General features: G+C 36.5%; 1 protein-coding gene across 7 annotated transcripts in view; it reads right to left on the reverse strand.

Annotated features, from left to right (window-relative positions):
- Nucleotides 1-208: 208 nt before the first annotated feature.
- The window catches only part of cbfa2t3 (CBFA2/RUNX1 partner transcriptional co-repressor 3), a 112,640-nt gene continuing 94,140 nt past the window's right edge, over nt 209-18,708 (reverse strand). For 4 of the 7 annotated variants that reach the window (XM_039763273.1, XM_039763279.1, XM_039763278.1 and 1 more), the window contains exons 5-12: nt 16,394-16,575; nt 13,104-13,384; nt 11,026-11,111; nt 9,897-10,143; nt 9,534-9,602; nt 9,113-9,166; nt 5,490-5,680; nt 209-3,319 (exon numbers count right to left, since the gene is read on the reverse strand). In XM_039763273.1, the coding sequence (XP_039619207.1) occupies nt 2,969-3,319; nt 5,490-5,680; nt 9,113-9,166; nt 9,534-9,602; nt 9,897-10,143; nt 11,026-11,111; nt 13,104-13,384; nt 16,394-16,575 (1,461 nt within the window). In that variant the 3' untranslated portion in view covers nt 209-2,968. The remainder of the gene's footprint in view (nt 3,320-5,489; nt 5,681-9,112; nt 9,167-9,533; nt 9,603-9,896; nt 10,144-11,025; nt 11,112-13,103; nt 13,385-16,393; nt 16,576-18,708) is intronic. The other 3 variants (XM_039763276.1, XM_039763277.1, XM_039763275.1) reach the window with 3 other exon arrangements.

Below are 18,708 nucleotides of genomic sequence, written 5' to 3' on the forward strand. Positions count from 1 at the left end.
CATCAAGTCAGAAAATGCATAAAACTCTAAGCCAAAAGCAGTAATGGCTATTCGGGACAGCGTCTGTCTCAGACGTCACTCTTTCTGCCTTGGCATTTATCATTAAATGCTACAAATGTTGACACAGGACATCTTTTGTTTTCTTATTACTACATTAGCCCTAATTTTCTGCAGTTTACCTGGTATATGCTAGAAAAAGCCAAAGGTCTAAAGCTTTCAGTTTAGTTTAATGCAGAACAAAAACAAGATTTAGGGACATACTGTACATGCGGCACATAAAATGTGTATCTTACTAGTAAGGGCAGAAAAGTTTCTAACATAGCACACTACTTCTGCAGTTTAAGGACTGGGTACTAAGTGTTTTGTTTTACAAGGAGTAATTTTTGCCTTTTAATTTACAAACGCAACAGAATTGGCAAATGTGAAAAAACTGAGCTTCTGAATGAGTTTACATTTAAATACATGAAAAAAGGTCAGAAAAAATAACATTTTTCTAAATTGTGTACTTAAAAATTTTTCAATTATTTGGCAAAAACTTTAAATACTATATACATTCACATTAATTGCTGTGTATGTAGGTGTGAGTATATACAAATATACAGTACACACACATATATATATATACTGTATATATGTACATACATACATGTATGTGTATATATGTATATATTCACACACATGCACACTTACTCGTAAACCGAGGATCCATTCAGTAGCTGAATTTTGTTTATCCCATATTGCACCTCTGTCCTCACAATACAAAATATTTTACATTAGATTCTTCAATTATGTTCAAGAACAGATACAAGAGGTTGAACTGAGTTAGTTTCCCTTTCTTATAGTAACTTCAACCCGAATCTACTGAAAAAAAGTGTTTTTTTGCTACCTTTAGAGTTTTTTGTTTTTTTTTAACCTTACTTGGGCAACAACAGCAAACATCACAAACAATATGCACTTAATAAAAATGTTACTCATTAGAAACGTCCCCATCTCTTTTTTCACCCAGAGGTCTTTTCTAGGAGGGATGATTTTATTTAGGAGAAGTATGACAGTAGACAAACAAGTAAGGAGAGAAGGAGAGGTAGGCAGCAAATGAGAAAAAGAGGATGGGGGGGTGGTGAGACAGAGAATGATAATGTACTGTATACATTTTTAGACATTTCATGCTTTGGAAGAAAAGGGGAATTGTAAAGGCAGGTGCCCTTTGGATTGTCCTGTTGAAATGTGTATGTTTTTAAATGGCATTAAAATAACTTCATTAGAGCAGTTATATTGTACAAAGCTTTCTCAGATCTTCCTTCCATCCACTGAGAATTATTAAACCAATCTTTGTATTTTTTCCATTTTCTTCTTTTTTAAAAAAAATCAAACAAAGAAGAAAAAAGCAAATAGAAATGTTCATTTCTGAAAGTCAAGTACCTTTTCCCACCATATTCCCATTTCCAAAAGTCTCTGCCTTTCAACATCTTTTTTTTTCCTTTTGTTTAAAAAACATTAGAAGTGTTTTTAACTTTCGATCCCTTCATTGTGGAATTGTATCTCACTATAACACATCCTATTAGTTTGCATTTTATTTTTATTCCTTTTGTTGGTTTTCTCACTTGTCCTCTAAAGCCTGTTTCTCTCTGGGTTGACTAAGCTGTTGACAAACTGTGTTTGGTAAGAAGTTGAATGCTGCTCCTTTTTTCTTAGTAACTTTGGCAGTGTAACAATAATAGAAAGGTTTGGATTATGTTTTTAAAATTTTATTTGGATTCACATCAGAGCAGAGAGGTGAGTCCGGCATAGATTTCTTGGCTAGCTAGCAAGGTAGTTAACGGGTGATCTTCCTTTATCATTTTTGGATTTTTTTCTTGTTTGTTATTAAAGCCAAAAAGATAAAACAATAAAAAGTAAATCCTTTTTGTGTGTTTTTCTTCTATAGAGACAGTTTATCTTCATTTTAACATTAGTGGCAGTTCTTGAAGTAAATGCACCAGTTTAGAAATGTTTCTCTTGAAGCTCACAATTCCTCTTGAGTTTAAGGAGCTTTCAAGTGTGCTGCTTTAATTCTCCATGCAAGACAGGGAACCCCAACAAGAACCTGGTCAATAGCTAATCAATTTTGTTTGTATAGAGAAGCACATGATTGAAATCTGCATCTCTTGTATCCATAGTATAAAGTAGACTGGTTGACAGGTAGGCACTGGCAGAATATTCATGCCTGCTTATAACAATCTCAACAATGGAGTGTGCAGTATAAGTAAAGTTCCACAAGGTGGCGTTAAGCATCCACCCTGTTGAATTGGCAAAAGCAAGAAATAGTAGATATTCTGCCACTCCTGATTTATCTTGTGTAAACTGGGCTTATTTTACAGCCTACAATCCATAAACATGCAGTTGTTCAAAGCTGCCTTTTGTCTTTTTCTTATTAATTGCTGCACAATGTGTGACAGTAAAAACAGCATTAAATTGACAGCTAAAATGCAAGCTTTCCATAGTACTTAATAATGAGTTACTTTAATGTTGTTAATGCAGATAGCTGTTTTTACTGTTGCATTAAGGATGATTAGGTCTTGTTTTTTTTTTTTTTTAACTGATCGTAAGCACTTTTTATAGCATTTGGATATCATCAGTGTTGGAAATGCAGCACACATTAAAATAATGTTAATTCAATTTGATTTACATTCCTAAAATGCTTCTTTTTTTAGCAGTGACTCTTATTGCCTGCTTTGGCTTCTGGTAAAATAAGCCCTGTTTGTACACATGAATGGATGCCTGTCTAGGTGTGTAGGAAAAAGCTTGAATGTGACCAGGATCTAGGGCAGCTGGAGACTGAGAGGTCAGGACGTAGTCTTCAGGTAGCTAAGAATACAAGTAGCACTAGTTTACATTTTTGCAGCAAGTATTCTTCCTTTTCTTTTGGAATACGAAATTGGTAGCAGCAGTGGGATCCCGGCTATGGTGCTGATGTTGATGCCTACAGTGGTTAGCGAGAGGCGTTGTCAAGCAGAACAGGTGTGGCAGGGGTAGTGGACCTAGAGGCATTGCTGGAGCTTACTTCTTTTGGACTGCCTACTGTGCTGCTGCTGCTTCCGCCACCATTCTGGGCTGTCCCTGTTACCACAGGTGGTGCCGACGTCACTACTTCAGAGTGAGTTGGGGGTGCTGAAGAGGACGTGGAAGTGCCTAAAGGTGCATTGCTGCCCCCTGGCAGCCCTTGCCCACAAACGTGATGATGCTTTTCCCAATCCTTGTGTTGACAAAAGGAGCCACAGTAACGTGCCGTATTACAGCCACTGCAGGTTTCACTTGCTTTGCGTCCACAGTTCCAGCAGCTCTGAGGATAACAAGAACACAACATCAGTGAATAACGTTTTTCATAAATTCATTCATTATGCATACTTCAGAAGGATTTCCAGACTCAACTTATGAAAATCACTAGACAAATTTCTAAACAGACTTGTTTTGCAATGATACATATAACAGCATTACATATTAGAAATACAGTGATGAACTAGTGTAGTCATATTCATTTCATGTTAAGCATGGAATAGTGAGTAATCTGAATACAAGTACATTTTGAGTTAATGTTCAGAATACGTTCATTGTTTTTATTGACAGTACTCCTGTGAAAACCTAACAAAAAATACTGCAAATCAGTTTGTTTTTGACCATCTTTTAGAACCAGAGTTAAGGAGAAGACACCTAGAAGTTGTGCAGGACTTGCAGGAATTGTTGCCAGTTTGGGGTAAAAGACCTTCACAAAAATGTAAACCTGCTATCTTCTCCATTAAATGTAAAATAATAGTATTTCACAGGGGTTTAATTAACCAGGGACACCGTGTCAAAGCAACATAGTTCCATGATACTATCATCAGTCCATTTTTTGCTCCAGTTTTCTCCAGTAGAATGTTGTCAGGAAGCAGGAAAATCCTGACTGTACTTGTAATGGGGCAGGAACCAACTCTGGATGGGACATCCGTTCCTCACGGGATTCACTGATGTGTACACACATACATTTATTTCAGAAATGACATTTGAATTTTACATGGAGTGGGATTGACAAGCATCTAGAAAAAAATACATGCTAAACCCAAAGAGACTGTGCAAACTCTACACAGTGTTCCAGGCTGAGAATCAAACCAAGGTTCCTGAAAGTATGAGGCAGAAATGTAATCAAACTACCAGCATAATTATATCATATGTGGCTAATTAGACACCCGTTTGCACAAAAATAAATAAATACACTGTGAGAAATGCTGCCACTGGTTTCTAACCTGAAAACATAGCTACTGTATTTTTACATATATGTACATGTTATAATTATATTGCTTATGCCGCCAGTGACAAATCATCTTTGAATCCTAATGTATGTGAACTGAAAAGGTAATGTGCTAAAATGTAATACACTAGCTGAATATCCATCCATCCATTTTCCAGCCCGTTGAATCCGAACACAGGGTCACCGGGGTCTGCTGGCGCCAATCCCAGCCAACACAGGGCGCAAGGCAGGAACCAATAGTATTTGAAAATATATATGCTGAATACAGCATTGAAAGTTGCCAAAACCTTTTGTAAATGAAGATATGAATGATGTTAAACTCTAATAACCAAAGACATGTATCCTCAACAGGCAGCCGGGCTGTTTGATCTTCTCCAAGGCTTCATTAGCCATATAGAAAACATGAGAAAACTGGAAGAAAATCATTAGTTTAAACAGACATCACATACAGGTGAGGCCATAATTACAAAAAGACTGAATTCATTTCAAGTACTTTCTTTAATCACAGGTATGTTTTATTTGAAATATTACTGAAATGGAAAAATATAAATTGGAAATTTATAGGTTAATTACATTTTCAAATTGAAAAAAGTGAATTTCTGTAAATTAATGTTTCAGTCTTGTTACTTCTGAGCTACTAATTGCAGTACTGTTCAACAACAGTAACACTAAGAGAACTTTGTATAAATAAATGATAAATGGATAACCATGTCTAAGTTATAATTGATTGAAAAAACTGTTTCAAAAGCTCATTTGGGGATCCATGTAGTGTACAACATAAATGTGAGCTATATCATTAATCATTTATATACCTCCCACACCATCATATTAATAGAGTTTGGTGGTTGTTTCCGAGCTGCCTAAATTTAGCTTAACAGGTTTCTTTCAGAGTTAGGCTTTCATTAAGATGGGGTTATTTTATGTAAGGGAAGCACAGCAGTACATAGAATAGCATAGTGTCATCCTCATGTTCATTTATTTTCTATTTACTGTTTGTTTTGTCCATTCAGGACCAATGCAGTGCATGACTTTTCCACAACAGCACACAATTGATGAATACTTTGGGAACACCCACTTGTGTAGTATTTTACAAGGCTTCTAAGATGTATATTTTTGATTGTGTCAACCTTTAAGATACCTGCTGTCCAGCACAATGCCCACAAAAAGGCATTAACTAATGATCTGTTACAGAAGTCTTAAGTGTAAAAAGCCTGAATTTCCTCACCTCGCTTGAGTCTTCCTGCTGGTTAATAACTGTTAGTGCATCCTCTGAGGCTTGTCTTTTAGCTTCAGCTAGTGCTCGTTCCATTTTGGACCTCTCAGCAGAAATCATCTCATGTGCCTTGCGCTCCGCATCTGACACAGCCTTCTGCAACTCTGACATCGCCTGTCGCTTCACTTCATTCACAGCCTCTTCTGTAGAATAAAAATACCATTATTCAAAGAAAGTTGAAGCCTGCCTACATTTTTAATATCTTACCTAAATGTCACAGGCTACCTATGTTTAAACGGCTTCTTGGGTTAGTAGTTTTTTTCTTTATAAATACACAACTCATGTGGAAAGGTTTTACATACTAAGCGCATATGATTCTTTATTTTTAATAGATGTAATAACTTGTTTAAACTAATTTCAAAAACAAGAAAACAACCTTTTAAAGCAGGTCTTTTCCTAGAGAAGGTTGTATCCCAGAAATTCTATGTCTAGTCATAATTAATTTTGGATTATTATAGGATGTCAGTCATAAACATAGCATAGTTTATGTTTATTCATTGATTATTTATTTATTTTGTATGAACATAAAAAAATTGCATCAGTTATATGTGCTACCTTATGTTTAACAGTTTTACTTTAATATTATTTGTCTTCTATGATCTCTGGAATCTTTAGCCAATGAGAATGGATTTCATCTTGTTTGATATGTATATGTATATTGCAGTTTCAAAAAACAATGGCTACTGTTTGCACCATGTTTATATCCTCTCATCTATCTGACACAGAAGTCAGGGCAAATTTAAATCTTAACTGAGTTACTTTATCTTTATTGATGAACAACAGCAGACTAAAAGCAGTCCAAGAGTCCTGCTATTAACCTCTCACCAAATACTTATTCACATCTGTGCCTTATACTATCATAAACAGCTTCCCTAAATCTGATATTTAAACTCCCTTGGTCTTATTGTTCAAAGTCCATGTAAAAATCCTCCATTTTTACTTTCTTGTATACATAGTATAGAGAAAGTATAGGAATTGTGAAAAAATTTGACCTCGAGATTTTGATGAATCTTGATGGTTTAGACCTTCCTGAGTCTGAAACTACCATTTTTGAAATTATGTCTGCCTGTGTGTGTGTAAACACGATAACTCGAAAATGCTTTGACCTGGGTCAATAAGATTTTGTACACCTGCTTTATATCAGAAATAAGGAATCCTATCAACTTTTGGGCCACTTCTGCCGACCGGAAGTGGTACTTTACCTGAACACATTTCAGTTTTTTTCAAGTAAACTAAGGCTATAAATAAAGGTACATGATTCAAATTTTGTGAGGATATTAGGAATGATGAAAAATAAGTAGATATGAAATTTGAGAAAAATCACGCAACCGGAAGTGGTACTTTAACTGAATACTTTCGTTAATTTTCAAATAAACTATGGTTATAATTACAGATTTTCTATATATATTTATAATGATAAAAAGCAAACAGATATAAAATTTAAGAAAAATTACTCAACTAGAAGTAGTATTTTATTTAAACAACCATCCAAATTTTTTGTATCATGGAAATATAAATGTATACACAATATTAAAAACTGTTCAGTATAATACATATTATTTCAATAACTGTTATTAATTTTATTTAAATTTATACATCATCAGTTTAACAATAATGTGGAAACATTGAACATGTCATGTAAATATAAAGATGTAATGGGAGCAATGAGCTGCTACATCCCTGTTGTGTTTCTGGCAATACATTTAATTTTATGGGGGTTTTTTTTGTTTCCGACATCATAATCATAATTAAATGTAGCTAATTGCAGTTTTAAATATAGCAATTTATTGCAACAAATATTATATAATACTAACACTTTTTCTATCTTTTTAGGTGACTATAACTCTTTTTACTTTACACGTAATCTTGGTAATGCACATGTAATCATGAAAAAATTCCACCACCATTTTCAACCTCCCTAAGAGTGAAAATATAATTTTAATTTAAAGTTTGATTATAAATGTATATAAAGTTTGATTATAAATATATGTGAATTTCCCCTTGGGATTAATAAAGTATCTATCTATCTATCGATCTATCTATCTATCTATCTAAATAGAGATGAATGATTGTGTACTGATTTCATTCAGTTATGATGAGAAACAAAGAGATTTGATATTTGAGAAATACTGCACAATTGGAAGTGGTTCTGCTGAACTTTATCTCAGTATATGAGAAAGTCGAGGAAAGGATGCCAGTCCATCATGAGGCATACCAAATGCACAGATTCCTGAACAGTTTACAGCTGACATGGCATGTCATAAGGATGTCAGAAGACACCCATGCGAATGCATACACAGAAAGAACATCCATACTTGACAAAGACAGTATCCTAGCTGAATCAAATCATGGTTCTTTAAAGTATAAGGCTACAGTGTCAAATGTTTGGACCACCATTCTACTCCCATAATGAAACACAATGTAAGATAAAGCCCGTTTATCCAAGCCTGTTTATCCCATTTAAGGCTTCAGAGAGTTGTTGTCTATACCAGCACCACTGAGTCCATATAACAATCAAAATTTACAACATTTAACTGCCTTGCTTCAATATTCTTAATCTAGTTCACTAAAGTTGGGTAACCCAAGGATGCTGAAGCCTGTTATATCCTTTAATTATAGAGCTCATGATCTACCGTGTTATGTAATTATTTTATACCTAAAATTTTTGAAATTGTTGTAATAATGTTGAACCGTCTCTGCTGTTTATCAGTTCTTATTACAAAATTATTCCCACGTTTTTTTATTTTATTGTTTTACATTTTGATTTGATGTGTGGGCGGCATGGTGGCGCAGTGGTAGCGCTGCTGCCTTGCAGTTAGAAGGCCCGGGTTTGCTTCCCGGGTCCTCCCTGCGTGGAGTTTGCATGTTCTCCCCGTGTCTGCGTGGGTTTCCTCCCACAATCCAAAGACATGCATGTTAGGTGGATTGGCGATTCTAAATTGGCCCTAGTGTGTGCTTTGTGTGTGTCCTGTGGTGGGTTGGCACCCTGCCCGGGATTGATTCCTTTTTATTGTGCCCTGTGTTGGCTGGGATTGGCTCCAGCGGACCCCTGTGACCCTGTGTTCGGATTCAGCGGGTTGGACGATGGATGGATGGATGGATGGATTTGATGTTATTTCTTGACACTTCTGAAATATTTTCCCCAATTTATTTTGTGACTCTATTATCTTCCACTACTTTCTTATTTTGTACTTTATTCTTATTGGCTATTAAACATCTTTTAATGCTATACACTTTGAAATGAGTAATCTAAAATAAAGACTTAGTAATTATTGAAATAAACATCATTTCATTTTTTCCTCTGAAAATCACTGGATACTTGTCAAAGTATGTTTCACTTTGGTAGAAATTCTTGTGCATGTATATTTTTATTAAGTCATATAACATGTAATATACTGGCATCAGGAAATACATTTTAATTTGGTTCTGAGATCAAAAGATATTTAAGTAAATTACTTTGATCAATATGCGAATGTCACTTTTTCAGCAAACATGGTCCTAAAACTAACTTTTGAACAGGATTCTTGTCTCTGGGCAGAGACAATGTATAATAAAAAACTGGTGTGTTCACTCACCCTGTTTGCTTTGCATCTGTTTTATTGCTGGTGACAGAGGGATGCTTGCATTACCTGTATGAAAAACAACTGCAATTAAAATTGCATTACTGTGAGTGAAAATGCAGTAAATGGATTTTAAAAACCCCAGAGTTTTAATGTAGCCCAACTACAGTTCAACAGGGCCATTTTTTTCTCATCTTACACCCAGTTCTTAATACGTTACTTAAGAGTTTAGTGCAGTTTTGGGTGCAGTCTAACTAAACTACACTGTTTACTACAATAAATCTGTTTACTGCATTTTCACAGTTTTTTTAACTGCAGTGATTTTTCATAAAGATGATATTCCAGCTTTCAGTTATATTTACATTTGCCACTAGACTGTTCTCAGATTAATCCTCTTCTACTTTAAAATTATAGAAGTAACAAATGAATATCTTACCTGCTTTTCTCCAGATTTCTTCAGGCATGTACCCTGATGGCGGTCTGTGCAAAAAATCACGGTGAATCTCTAAAACATATTAAAAAAATTATTTATGGTATATTGTAAAGAAAGCATTAGCATCTCCTTAATCTGAGTTCCCTGACGCTGCATGCATACAGTCAATTTAATTTGTTTATAAGGGATTCTCAAACATTAATCCCCCAAATTCTTCATACAAACTAACAATTGTGCAAGATGCAAGACTACAACCTAAATGATTTAACAGGTAAAAATTTTTAAATAAAGTTCTGGTAAAGTATAAATTAATTTAAATTTCAAGAAGCAGGCACACTCCTATTTACTGTTTTCTGTCAGTAATACCTAGCGGCTGTGCCTCGGAGGTGTTAGAGGAACTGTTGGTGTTCGAGGAAGAGGAAGAGGAGGAGTTGTGAGGAGGAAGAGGAGGAGGAGGACGCTGGGTGGAGCTCCCACCTTTTTTCATATCTTCTGCATCACTATAACGTCTTATCCAGTGATTCATTTCTTCCCGGTCTGCTTCTTGGCATCGCCGAAGTACTGTGAGAGACCTTCTTGTTTTTTCAACCATGTCCATGATACAGTTCAGTAACTAAAAAAAAAAAAAAAGGACTATCATAATGCACTGGTCCAATCCCCTAGTAAATGTCTATTGAAGTGTTTTTAATTGAATCTTAAATTAAATTAAATTTAGATTTTATTATTAAGTTTGACTTGTTTGTATGGAATGTTACTTCCATTCATCCATCCAACCTGCTATATCCTAACTACAGGGTGACGGGGGGTCTGCTGGAGCCAATCACAACCAACACAGGGTGCAAGGCAGGAAACAAACCCTGGGTCGGGCGCCAACCCACCGCAGAGAATGTTACTTGCTGTTAATAAATTCAATTAAAAAAAAAATATGTTTAGAATTCCATGTTGGAATGTCATAGTAGTTTTTAGCACTTCTAAAAAATAGCTTTAAAGTTCTGGGTTTTAATCCCAGTGTGCTCATTGTGTACATGAAATGTAAATGTAATGCTCATCTTTGCATTTAGCATAGATACTTTAGTTTTTCATCAGCATCTCGAAGATGTGTGTTAGGATGCTGTCAGAAACAATCACAGTCACTCATCCAGGACTAATTTAGAGACACTAATTAGCATGTGACAGACTGGCACCCTGTCCGGGACTGGTTTCTGTCACGTGGCTGATTAGACTCTGACCCAAAACCCTGACAGTTATTCTTTAGAAAATCTGGAAAAATTAAAAATAAAGTCCTGCACTTATCTATAGAAGTAAAGGATGTAACGCTTAAAATACTATCCTCCTATTTATGCATCACCAGAAATAAAAACAATACTTTAAGGCACTGTATTGTATAACTATAGGCTTAGTTTCTCATTTTCTACAGATATTTTCTATTTCCAAACTCCTGGTTTTTTTTTTTCTCTCTAAGTGTTGAAATTTCTCATGTGCTGAGGGGACGTACATTATCAAGATGCTTCCACTCTTCTGCCCATTCCCGATCCGTCAAACGATGATCAATTACTTCTTCCTGGCGAGCAGCATGCATGGCTGCAGGACAAAAGAAGCATTGGAGTTACTCTAGGCTGAAATTTCAGGACAAGAACATTTTTAAAAATATGAATTGGTATACTTTACTCTTATATTTAAGCTTAAGAAAACTACTGACCATTTTTGTAAGATTTGCTTCTTAGAAGGTGCAAAATGTTGGGGGTACTAGAACAGTCTATGACACCATGATTACCCATCAGACATTTGAAAGCCTCAAATTCAAAACTGATTCCTAAATATAAATTTTAAGCACATGCTACAGTATATTGCTCTAAAACAATTGCTACAAATTGATGGGTTTGCAACAAAATAGGCTCAAATATGACTTCAGAAGAAGATCATTGTTAGGATGCTTCCTTTTACTTTAGCCTCCATTCTCCTCAAAACGGTGTTCCTCTATTGTCAGTGCAACAGACCTGTAGCAGTAGCCTATGAAAGGGTTTCATTAAGTATGTTACTTTTAGCCTGATTCTGCTCCAAAACAAAGCACAGAAAAGAAAAGAAAATTATTGTAAAGTTTGGATATCTACTTATAAAAAAGTAAAATGCACATGTTCCAAAGGAATGAATTTAAACCAACAATTTTGCTATTGAAGCTATCAACATTCCCTTAGCAAGTAAGGGTGTGACTTCTGCTCTCCAGCACAGAAGTGCATATGTGTTACAAAAAGTGGCCTTTCTCCATGATGCTGATCAGACGTACACATTGGAGTGGCTTTAACTGGAAGATTGGATATTCGTATATGATGCAATTAGTCTGTATAATATATCCATATCTTAAATGCCTTTCTTTTTGGTTAATAGTATATCCTACAATAACAGAGTAAGATTTCAGTATTCAGACTAGAATGGAGCACTAATGGAATCCCACAATCACAGTGCTGCATTTTGCATGCTACTTTTACATTCAACCAGCAAACAATAATTATAAAGGATTTTAAAATCTAAGGAAATAATACTAAATTGATAACCATTTTCGATTTTTATTTTCTTTTATATCATAGGGAGAATTTATATTTTCTGTATTTTGATAAAAGAAGTCATTAATTAATTTATATATCTCATGGTTTTGTTCATTCTCAGTCTTTTGTGTTACTGCTTGTAAGTGGGTCTGACCAATGAGTGAGCATTTTATATTCTGTCATCTTCCCCTGCCTGTTACTTCAGGCAAACTCTGGGTTGACAGATGGCGACTAAAACAAGTCAAGCCAGTGATCCTCACTGAGTGCAGACTCAGAGCACTGTAACAAGTTCACAGGTAAAATATAATTATAAGCTTTGCCAATTATGAAATGCACATGGGTTTAAAAACACAATTAACAAAGCAAATTCAATCTTAACACAAAAAGGAGAAGTACAGTATATGTTAATTTATGATCTTTTGACAACAGATGAGAGGAAAATGTAAAAATTCCAGTCAGCAGCATCCCTGGAGAAAATAAACTATTCCAAGGTCAGTTATAATATTAAATGACAGATATTTTTGGACATTCATAATTCTGGAGACCTGGACCTACTGGTAGCCCACACCTACTTGGCATTCTGTAGGTACATTAGTGTTGGCAGATTAGCACGTTTAAATCACCCCACTTTTTGCCTGAACTGGCAATAACAAGGGTGTAATTTCACTCACTATCACCAACTCACAATTTCACCATTCATTTCAGGATGTTGTGTGAGCCCTGACATCTCTCATGAAATGAAATATCTTGCTCCCCTGTGGTCTTATCAGTATTTTATAATGAATGGATGATTCACAGCCTTACGCTCCATGATGTACTGAGTCAGGGTGACAATCTTGCACATACCACCATTAGGACATTTGGTGGAGAGGAACAGTTGTATGGGAGCTGGCTAGATAATGTTTGAGTGTGACAGGAACTATTGAGGATTGGCTTGACTGGTGCAATAAAGGAATTGCTGGTGAGCCTTGAAATGGTTTTCACTTAATCATATTCCAGTGTCAGCAACTTTGCTTGTTTGCCAACATACCCACTTGTCGATGTCTCTCCCGAATGTCCCGGTGTTCTGAATGTCGATATGTATCGCGGTAGTGATGTGCCAGTGCCATGTCCTCCAAGCGGTAGTGTTGTGGAGGTGGGGGTGTGGGGTGCGCCAGACCATTTGGAGGGTGGGAAGGCATCCCATTGGGTGGAGCATGAGGAGGGACCCCATTGCTTGGGCTGTATCGCTGGCTGGGGCTCACTGTACACGGTCTCTTCGGGAGGTGCTCTGAGTGCAGGGGGTCTCGCTCTGACCCGTTCTCTTTGGTCCTAAGATGAGAAAGCAGAAAGGATCAATTAAAGCAAAAAAGTGATATGGTCTGACATTGGCACATATGACAACTATAACCAATATTTATTATGGTACAATTAAGGTTTTTACATTTAAATGGCAAAAATAAAAAGATTTAACATTCCCTCTAAAAGCACCATGATATAATGCTTCTGCCTGTTTATGCTTATCTGCAGACATCTGCTCTAAATAATGTACATCCTGAATGTCTTCGTACTTTCTCGAGGGTCTGCAATGCCAGAAGCAAATAAAATCCATATGTTTAGATAGATAGATAGAGACAACTGTGAACAACAGTCCTACTCTATGAAAAGACTAATCAAAATAAAAGTGAATTCAGGAGAACCGGTAGCTAATTTCATGAAACAGAAAAAAGTGCAGTGATTTAGCAGACTTGTAGTAGAGCTGCACTATAGGAAGAAAGTCTTTTGAATATGTTTTCTCTTTAATTTTCAGTCTAGGACACTAGTAACGATAGTAGATAATATGCTTTATTGTGTGTTCATTGTGGCTATGGCAAACTAAGTGTAGCTAAAAAAGATAAACTCAGAGTATAGTATGTATTTAACAGTCACTGTATGCCTATACTGTACCTTCTGGCAAGAGCAATCGAAAATCCAAGCAATTCCTTTGTTCAACATCTCAAAGCTATGTGATAAAACCACAAGACAGCACAAATGGTGAAATAGCTTACTGTACAAATAATATGGTTTGGGACATTGCCCATCACACAAGATGCTAAATAAAGTAATATTACTTGTTAGATTGACAATAAGTTGATGAAACTTTTCATTGTTATGTATATATGTGCCTATCGATATTAGAAATATTATGTGAATAAATAAGCAGAGCATTACCTCATGCTAAACACTGAAAGTCTTTGTCATTATATCTATGCAAAAAGGTGATATAAAATAAAATTTGGTACACTGAGAGGAGAACAATATAAACCATGCACAGAAATAAATTGCTATGGTTCATTGGGCCCATCCTAAAACCACCTTAGAGTTTTAGTCAATCAATACTATTGTAAGTAAAATTAAAAAGCTGGCGGAATTTCATGCCATATTGCCTAGATTTATGATTTGGGTACAAGATAGTATTGGAACACAAGTGAGTTTAGTTTGTAGGTGTTTTTTTTTTTTTTTTATTTTATTATGTATTATATTTCTGTAGTTTCTTTCCACAATGACCGCATGGTCATTGGTGAATAGTGCTGCAGCAAAAATCAAGCACAAGTATAGAACACACCCATACTTGCATAGGGCCAGTTTGGAATCAGTAGTCAAACTCATATGCATGCCTTTTTGAATGTGGGAAGAAAATAGGGAAAATGTGTGAAATTCCACACAGACAACAACTGAATGCAAGATTTAAACTTGTGACCCTGGATGTGTAAGGTAGCAACGTTAATCACTGCACCATCATTCTATTCCTTCAAGGTTCTGATCTTTTTCTGGCTTGACTTTTCTGAATTTTTATTTTCGTTTGAGCATCATTCCCTCCCATAATTGGAAAATGAAGCTTTCCTCATGCCAAGACCTTGTGAATGTAAAAGCCTTGGGTAGCTGCTCTACTTGTGGTTCTGATAAAACTGAGCCACAAAGCCCTGTTGGTCAAAAAGTGCAGTTATCAAATTGGCTTGCCTAACTTGGAGGGGTCTCCAGAAATGATACATGAAGAAACATCTTCAAAAGGATCCATCAAGCCACAGGGCTCTAACTTTACTGTTCATTTGGGGTATGCAAGTTTTCTGTGGCTTCTGCCAGTTCTTCCTCAAAGGCATTCTTATATATAATTTGATATATCTGTATGTATGGTGTTCACTTTAATACCTCAACTCAATACAAGTTAGAACCAAGCAATGGGACTCTGCCTCTGTAGTTAGAACATAACGTGGCAAACGCGGATGCAATATTGCATGATTGGCTAAGAATGTTCGAATGCTACAGTGACGCCACTGGACGGCCGAGTATAGTAAGTCGGTGTTGGTTCGTGCAGGTAACAGTAAGTTCAGTTGGTTTTTGGAACGTTGGTTTGGTGGGGCGTACTTTCCAGGACTAACATCGTCAACTGACTTAAACCCTTCATCAGCTCCGGAACCGTAAGCAATTTAGAACGTATCACCATTTGCTTGGTACATCGAAATCTATCTTTGGGCAGTTTGGTTTTGGCATCCATCATCTGACATCTATTGGCAAACTGAGTAATGACGGCTGGGTATTATCAACGGTCATTGTTTAAATTTTAGCCGATCTCTCATAAAATGACCATGCCAAACATAATTATTACTCCGACTCTGATTAGAGTCGTAAAATACGGTTTGTTTTGAAAATTTGTTTGACGGAAAAACTCAAATGAGGTGCGCCAAAGAGCTGAGTTCACGTCTTACAGCCCCGTTTAAACAAGAAGCTCATCAAATCAGGTTACAAATCAGTGCCATGATAACAAAATCATTTCAAGGACTTAAAAAAACAAATAATTCTTTGCAGAGAAAGTATGGATTTCACAAACGTAGAATTTGTTGCCCGATTCGATCAGGCTCCCAGTTGTTAGTTCTTTCAAAAATCTGCATTGTAGCTTATTTTATGACTTTGTTGTGGTCTAGCATGAGTGAGTGTAGGTATGTGCATAAAAGTGCCTTTTGACTAACTGGCATCTCATCCAAGGTTGATTTCTGAGTTGTGTCTGAAAGCTTTTGAAACAGTTTGTTGTTATCTGTGACCTTGAAATAGAAAGCGTGCTTTTAGAAAATGGATGGATTAATGTATTTAATATGTAGAGCTGGGTTGCCATTTTTCCTCTTCTGATTATATTAAACATCATATTTACATTTTGTTGCCATTATGTGTATTAGTGTTTCAACTGCTTTGCTTAGTACAGTGTCGAAGGGTTCTTTATATACTTGACTAAAGTGCATTGTAATCACTATATACTCACTATGAAAGGGACTATATAAAACGTTTGGCTGTTTTTGCTTGAGATACCTGTCAGGTGTCCTCCTCTTGCCGTGCTCGTTGATTTCCAGCAACATTTCGGAGGAATCCAGTGGAGAGCTGACATTGGCATCCAACAGCAGTTGCTCATGCTGAGCCAAGTACTGAGCTGGGGTTTGCTTTGAAAGCCGGGCACAGTGCAGAAGTTCACGCTGGAGCAGCGGCAGGTTTGCCTGAATTGAATTGAATGGAGAAGACAAAATAAGGGAAAAATAACTCTTAAAGCTAAAAAAAAATACAAAATAAAAACCAAACAAAATATTACTTTTGATTTAATAGACCTTGATAGCTATTTAATCTGAAAAAAAGTCAAGAGCAGTTCTTTAGGTTACAGGGATGCAGTGAAAACTCTCTGTTTATCCAGCTGTTATCACCATGCAAGAAGGAAATGTGCATGGAAGAGTCATGATGAGACAGAGCCCAGACGGCTGCTATTTGTTGTTTAATATGCTCATTCTGTACTTGTTACTGCTTGACACCTTGCCAGTTTCCCATGCGTTAATCATGCATCTCCCAGAAATGGATCTCTATTCTGCTGAAATGTGTTCTGTTTCATAGGGGGCAGCCACCATATTGTGAGCGTGGGTGTGTGTGTGTTTATGTGTGAGGAGAGAGAGAGAGAGTCTGCTAGATAGATCAGGAGAGCAGGCAAGCAAGGGAGAGAGAAGGGAAGGGAGGAGGCTGCATCTGCTGAACAAAGCAGTCAGCAGTAACATGTTTAGAAACTTCATCTACCAAAAAGTAATAAAAAAAAAAAGTGAATGGCAATGGGAGATGGAGTGGGTGAGGTAGCAAGCTTTGAAGTTTTACAACATATGTTGTTCTAACAATTTCTGGAGGAACACACTTAATTCACCTTGTTCGGATCTTGTTACCAGTGACCACTTTCAATCTGCCACACCAGTATATGTCACTTTATATTTTTCTATAATTTATGTGAGGTATCACTTAACTGTTACGGCTATATAAAAATAGAGGTATAGATTTCTGTTTTTCCAAATAGATGATTTGTGGGCAGTTAATAGGAGTGGGCAGAGGCTTCACTCCTATCATACAGGTAGATGATGTGCCTAATAATCGGACTCCTTTCAGCAACGGCTGGCTAGCAATTTTACTTATAGGCAGATGATCCTGAAGAGCACACACACACACACATAGAAAAAGCCCTTGGTGTGAGCGGGCATGAACATCTGTTGTGAAATCTTCTTTTCCTGCTGAACACCATCGCTCAGCCTCCCCAAAGATTGCAGGGAGACAGATTTAGAATAAACAGAAGTGTGCCAGTTTTAATGAATTGCAAATGCTGGCCATATGGGGCCCAGCTCGTCATTTTGCTTGCAGACAGCATTGGGATTGGGGGCTGCATTTTTTTTTCTCTTGGAACTGTTATCTGAAATGCACATCCTTGTCAGAAATTGATTTTTGTGGAAAAAAGGTGCCATATCTAGGATTTCACCTTCATATTCTGAAATCCGTGACTTGTCTAAAATTTAATGGCTAAAAGAACAACTCAGATAATTACGTACAAAATAAGCAGATACTAAATGGTGATCTGGCAGAGAACAGGTTCCATGGCTCCATCTGTCTCTATATCTGCCTCTCTATCTCTCTTTCTCATTTATTGGCACAGTAATAAGCTAGTGTTTCTGCTATAGTCTGAGAGCTGGGACGTTCTCACCAACACAGTGCATTGTAACCCAGAAGAGCAGAATGTCATGGGTCAGCAGGGGTCATTAATTGCTTAAGTGCACTGTTGATGTTCTGGAGCAGACTTGTACAGAAACTCACAATAAAGTGGAAAAGGTGGACAGCACCCAACAAGCAAGCTTAAAAGGTCCACCAGTAGGGCTGAAAAAAATTGCACAAATCAGCAACTTGTGATCTTGCCTTCCTCGCAGTGTTCATAGATATATGCCACATGCATATGAGATAGGCTGCACATGGGTTGTACAAAAACAGGCCTTAATATTTGTGGTTACAGAAATGGACTACCACCCTTTGTAATCCTGCAAATGTTATCTATTTCCTGTATTCTAAATGAATAACTACCTTGTGCATTTTCTCCAAACTAAAAATAAATAACACTAGAAATGCAGTGTGCTTTAAAATCACATTTTTTACTGCAGCACTCTACACCAGTGATTCCCAAATGGGATCCTTTTGACCATACTGACCAAGAGTTGCCATTAATGAATCTTACTACGAGTATTTAATTCATGTCATTTGCACTCTGTTTGCACTGTGAATTTTCTCTGCGTGTTTTACTTCTGAGCAAAATTATACTTACAGTTGTCATAGCTGTAAAT

The sequence above is a fragment of the Polypterus senegalus genome, chromosome 9, assembly GCF_016835505.1.
Source record: "Polypterus senegalus isolate Bchr_013 chromosome 9, ASM1683550v1, whole genome shotgun sequence".
NCBI classification, from domain to species: Eukaryota; Metazoa; Chordata; class Cladistia; order Polypteriformes; family Polypteridae; genus Polypterus; species Polypterus senegalus.